General features: G+C 60.4%; 1 protein-coding gene across 1 annotated transcript in view; it reads left to right on the top strand.

The window, feature by feature from the left end:
* PSD (pleckstrin and Sec7 domain containing) overlaps positions 1-5,301 on the top strand; it is a 34,526-nt gene that overhangs the window by 24,969 nt on the left and 4,256 nt on the right. Inside the window, exon 11 of the mRNA XM_035897403.1 lies at positions 4,945-4,988. Coding sequence (XP_035753296.1) covers positions 4,945-4,988 — 44 coding nt within the window. The remainder of the gene's footprint in view (positions 1-4,944; positions 4,989-5,301) is intronic.

Below are 5,301 nucleotides of genomic sequence, written 5' to 3'. Positions count from 1 at the left end.
CAGCCCTGCCATCCTGCCCCCATCCTGCCCCCAGCACGGGGGTGGCAGGGGCACGGCAAGACCTGGGTGACATTGCGCCGCTGACGATGGCTTGACAGCAACGCTTGCTCGAAAACATCGCTGCGAGAAGAATCCAGGACAGAGCCGCACCGCTGGGACCGGCCCTCCAGCCTGGCATAAGTGACAAGCTCTGCGGGCTCCCCGCCAAGGGCTGCGCTGAGCCGAGCCAGCCCGGCCGGGGCAGACTGGAACCCGGCTGGGGTGGTGGGGAGAGCCGCAAGGCAGCACAGAGGGGCAGCGCTGCAGCCCCGGCTCCCAGCCGAGCCGAGCTGGAGAGGAAGGAGTGGCTGCCTGGACAAAAAAGGGCTTTTTACTGCCAAGAGCTTGCTTGCTGTGAGCCGGCATCCGTTTCGGAGGTGTTACGCTAGTGTGCATCAGTCCTAGGTGGGGAGAAGCGAACAGGCTGTCTCTGGGTGCATCCTACCTCGGTTGGGTGCCTGCCTCCAGTGTGGCAGCAAGAGAAGAGTCCTCACCAGCCCTGGCTTTGCAGGCAGGCTGGGGCAAAGCAGGCAGGGGTACCCCAGAGCCACCGGGGCTGCCCCCGTGGTCAAAACCAGCCTGGTGGGGACATCAGGGCCATGAGAAGCGGCAGTGCTGTCATAGCGCAGTACGGTCTGGGGGCAGCATTAAGTTGTGACGCACTCGGATGGAAACAAGCAGCTGGAAGGGAGACGCTCGGTCGCTGCTTCCCGCACCGTGGGGCTGCACTGGGAGGGATAGAGGGGTCTGCCGTTCTGGGGGTGGGTAGTCAGCTGGACAAGGGATGTTTTAAAAGATGTTACGCAGCTTTCGATGTTGCTGAGTTCAAAGCGTGGGGCAGGGATGGGTGGCTGTGCCCCACTGCCTGCTATCACCGCCTGTAGCAGGGCGGAAGGTGACACACAGGACACTGTCCCCAGGGCAGCCCACCCAACGGGGAAAAAAGTCCATCCCCAAGTCACTCTGCTCTGTGTGCATGCAGGAGCCCCTCTGCAGTGGAGGGGAGGGGGGGGACACGGGGTGTGGGCAGCAGGGTTGGTGTGTGCCAGGTGATGAGTTGTTCTTGAGCATGGGTTGTGTGTGCTGGGCAGGCAGCGGAGGTGGAGGGGGTGCCATGAAGGTGAATAAGGGACCTGACATGGGTACGGTTCCCACTGATCTACGCCCCTGATCTGATGGTACCATTACTATCCGTGCAGCTGGTGGGTCTGGGCGCCTGGGGGACCTGACAGAGCTTTGTGGCTGGGTGTAGCGAAAGATATTTCACTAAGGAAAAGTTGGGAAAAGCCAGCAATTGAGCTCTCGTATTGAAACGCTGCCAGGCTCAGAGAGAGGGAGGATGACTGCAGGGAGGGCGCTTGGTGGCTGTGAAGTCTGTCTTGCAGAATGTCACGCAGCCGTGGCTGATCACAGGGCTGGCAGGAGGAAGGGGAGCCTTGACCTGCACAGGGCATCTTGCAGCGCTGAGAGCCGAGCACTGTGTTGCTTAGCACAGGAACCAGCAGACTGGAAAGGGGACATGCCTAGAAGAGTTATGATCCATAAAAGAGGCACCCCAGAAAGGGCTAAAACCCTCTGCTGGATGCCTAAATTCCTGCCTTAACCCTCCCTCCTCTGTTACTTGAGTGCTGGGCTACAGCCCTCGGTACAGTCCAGTGTGTGCCAAACCTGTGTCCAGGCCAGCTTGCTGCCCGGCTCCCCAGACCGGCACTGGATGCCCCCTCTGGTGTGCTCTGAGCTGGGGAGCTGAAGGGAGAGGTCTTCTCCCTGCCCTGCTTGCGCAGGGCTGTCCCCAGCCGGGCTGGTGCTAAGGCTGGGCTGGAGCGTCAGAGCCACCTGCCTCTTGCCCGTGCAGCTCCCACCCCTCCTGGAGACGTTTGCTAGAGCAGGACGCGGGGACATCCTCTCAGCCTGCTTTCGGGAGGGAGGGCACCGAAAGAAAGATGTTGTTGGTTCAGTTAGAATTCCCACTGGGACAGTATATTCCTAGGTCTCTTCGGTGTTGCGCATGTCTAGGGCAGAGCTGGCTGGCCCTGCGTACTGCAGCAGTGAGCTCATAACCCAGCGATGACAAAAAACCCCAACCACGCGTGGGGTCAGCCGCAGTGGCATGGGGCCAGCACCCTGCTTTCTCTTGAGCAGTGCTTGCAAGTTCAGAGCTGCCAAGAGGTGCTGTCCTTTTGGCCCAGGGGGAATGAATCCACGGAGCAAAGACAGCCTGGAGAGACGAACCTGCTGAGCGATGAAACCAGTGTCTCTGCTCTCTGCTGACGTGGTTGTGAATTAGGCTTCGGGAGCCTGCACAGCCTGTGCTTCCCAGCCGAAACGGTCCGTGCACCACAGAGCCCAGAGTTTAGCAGACTGATGGGTGATGGTACTGCCACGGGACCAGAAAAGTGGGATGGGCTTTGTGGCTGGAGTGCGTCTTCTCAGCTAGGACTTGGGCTGAGTCCATGAGCTTTATTCTTGAGAGTGGTGTCGGCTGGGGGTGGCATTTAGCCAAACAATCTTGGCAGGATTTAAGTGTAGATGGCTTGCCCTCTCAATCCTCCCAGCCCCCCCTGCTTGTCTCTTCACTGTCCCCCCCTCACAGGAAGGCTAAGCAGGCCCTGCTCCCCGTCTCTGAGGTGGGGGTACTTGGCAGCTCCTGCCCACAGCGGGCTTGTGGGATGCTGTCAGGGCTTGTAGCAGGGCGGCTGGAGTCTTTTGAAGCCACAAGGCAGTTCAGCCTTTGAAGTGTGTGCTGACAGTCCCAGAGCCCAGGTTTTTGTAGCATGGTGCTCTGCCGGGCTGTCCTCCGGCACTGTGCCATCCACAATTACTCCCCCAGCATCTTCCGACACCAGCTCATTCACCCAGCAGCAATCCTCCCGCAAGCCCCGCGTGGGGCCGGGGCTTGGGGGGCCATGGTCCCCTCCGGTGCGGTGCCTCGCCCTGCCCTCCACAATCCCAGCTCGGCTGGCTCACATCTCCCTTCCTTGGGGTGCGGAGCTGACCCCAGTCTGTAGTGGCACTGAGCCGGGTGGAAGCCAAGCCACATGTCCCGTCCTGCCTGCTCTTTCCGAGGAGCTTTTCTGCAGTTTCCAGTCCCCCCTTCTCTCTGCCAGTTTTCCAGTCTCCTTTTTGTGTCTGTTGGTTCTCAGCATCTCTCGGCCGTGTCCCTGGCAGTGAGTAAGATCCCTTCCCTTCTGTTTCCCGTGGTGATTCCTTATCATCAACATTGCTCTGAGACGCCTGCTTCTCCCCCTGCTCTGCTCCCAGGTTATGTTCTGCAGGACTTTGGGTCATTTTATTTTTTTTTCCTCCCAGGCTCTTCTCTAAGTCTCTTTGCAACGAGTGCTCCTCTGAATGCCTTGCTGCCAGCCTCCGGCAGGTACCCCCTGCTCACACCTCAGCATGCTGCCCTTCTGGTGCTGGGGCTGCACAAATGGGGCTGGGGTCTAATCTCCTCTCAGGCACTGAGGCTGCGCCCCCTCCCTGAGCCTCCTGTCTTACCAGGAGACCAGTGACCCCCACTTTCTACCTGCAGATCGGGGCGATCCCTTTCATCCTCTGAGAGACAAGCTGATGCTCTGCCAGCGTTTCCCCAACAGGGAAGTGCGGGAGGTCCCTGCTCCATCCTGGCTGCTGCACCTCTCGAGGGAGTGATGGATGTCCCTTCCCCAGACACTGCTGGGGCATGTCTGCTGGCCAGCTTTCCCGGGCCCCTGCATGCCTCCAGTTGTACTTTCTCAGCCACCAGCAAGATCTCTCAGCAGCGGTCTCCAGCCCAGTGATGGATGTTGATAGCTGCCTGAACAGCCTGTGCAAGACTAGATTATTTTCCTCCAAGGATGATGTCTTCCAGATCTTGCTCCAAAGCCCTCTGCAAGCGCTGTGTTGAAACCCTCTCCAGAGCCTCCCCGACTGCAGAGCTGTACTGAGCACTTCTGGCTTGCACCCAGCTCAGACCAGACAAATGTTTGGGAGCAGAGCCCTGGAGCATCCCAGATGCAGGCAGCGTGTCCTGCCTTGCTCAACTTGGCAGTGTTTGGGCCGGCAGGGAGGGCAGGGTGCTTAGGGGGTGCTGGGGAGGAGGTAGGCACAGGCCACAGCCACCCCAAGCAGCAGCAGCCCAGCAGTAGGCAAACACCCATCCTGCCTTGACCAGCTGTGAGGTCCTTTGAGGTCTTAATGAATGACAGTGTGCTGGTGTCTCTGCAAGTCCAGGGCCAGCACCCTGCTGAAGTCTCTCCTGAAGCTTAAGTGTGTTCCCAAGCAGCCTCCTATGGGAACATCACATTGCTGGGGAGCACTGGCTCCTGCCACAAGCCTGCCTCAGCCAGCCCAGGATAGGCAGCCGACAGCAGGGAGGTTGCTGGCTGTGGTGTGTCGTGGCACGGAGCTGCTGGAGCCACTGGGGCAGGCTGAAGCCCCACCGAGCAGGGTGCAGGCATGTACCATCGAAGTCTGGCCCAAAGGTTTTCTCTCCTGGGGCTTGGGTAGCCTGAAGGCCACTCCTTTGGCCAGCCTGGGACAGCCTGGAGCAAGGAGAAGTGGATCTCCCAAGGGACTGGAAGTGTTTGGTGCATCTTGCTGTCATGCTGCTAATGCTGTGCCACTGTTGCAGGCAGGCAGAGAGGGAGGGGAGGCGAGGGGAGACAGGCAGGGCCGTGCCCAAGCACCGTGCCCAAGGGTGTGTGTGGGTTTGCAGGTCCTGTGGTGCCCAGGAGAAGGTACCTGTAGCCCTGAAACTAGACCAGCCAGCTGTCCAGGCCAGGCCAGGGCTGGACCAGGGTGAACTGGACTGGGGCTGTCTTAACCTCCAGTGCCCCTGAGCTGGCCTGGTGTGCCCTCTCCATCCCTGGAGCAGCTCCCTTGACCTGGCACCACCCCCCTGTTGATCCCAGACTCTTCTCTCTGCAGGCGCTGTATGGCTCCATCAAGAACGAGAAGCTGCAGTGGGCCATGTGAGTATCCCTCCTGGGGGATGCTGCTGCCCGGAGCAGGGCCACCCTGCCAGCACGGGGGTGGGGGGGGCTTCCTTGCCCCTGCTGCCCTCCCTGCTGGAGCATCGCCCTGCCCTAGAGGTCCTGTCAGCTGTGATGCTGCAGGGCTGAGAGGATGTGGGATGGGATCAGTTGAGATGGGATGGGGTTGCTTGGCGAGCTGCGGAGGCAGCGTGCCCTGGCTACCCTCAGCACCTCGGTGGGGACCTCTTCCCCGGCACGCTGGGGGGAGGCCAGCGCCCCGCAGCTTTGGCGCTGCTTTGTGCCTTGGCAG

The sequence above is a fragment of the Egretta garzetta genome, unplaced genomic scaffold, assembly GCF_000687185.1.
Source record: "Egretta garzetta isolate BGI_Z169 unplaced genomic scaffold, ASM68718v1 scaffold56, whole genome shotgun sequence".
NCBI lineage: Eukaryota > Metazoa > Chordata > Aves > Pelecaniformes > Ardeidae > Egretta > Egretta garzetta.
The sequence above is the reverse complement of the archived record's forward strand: the minus strand, read 5'-3'. Positions and strand labels throughout refer to the sequence as shown.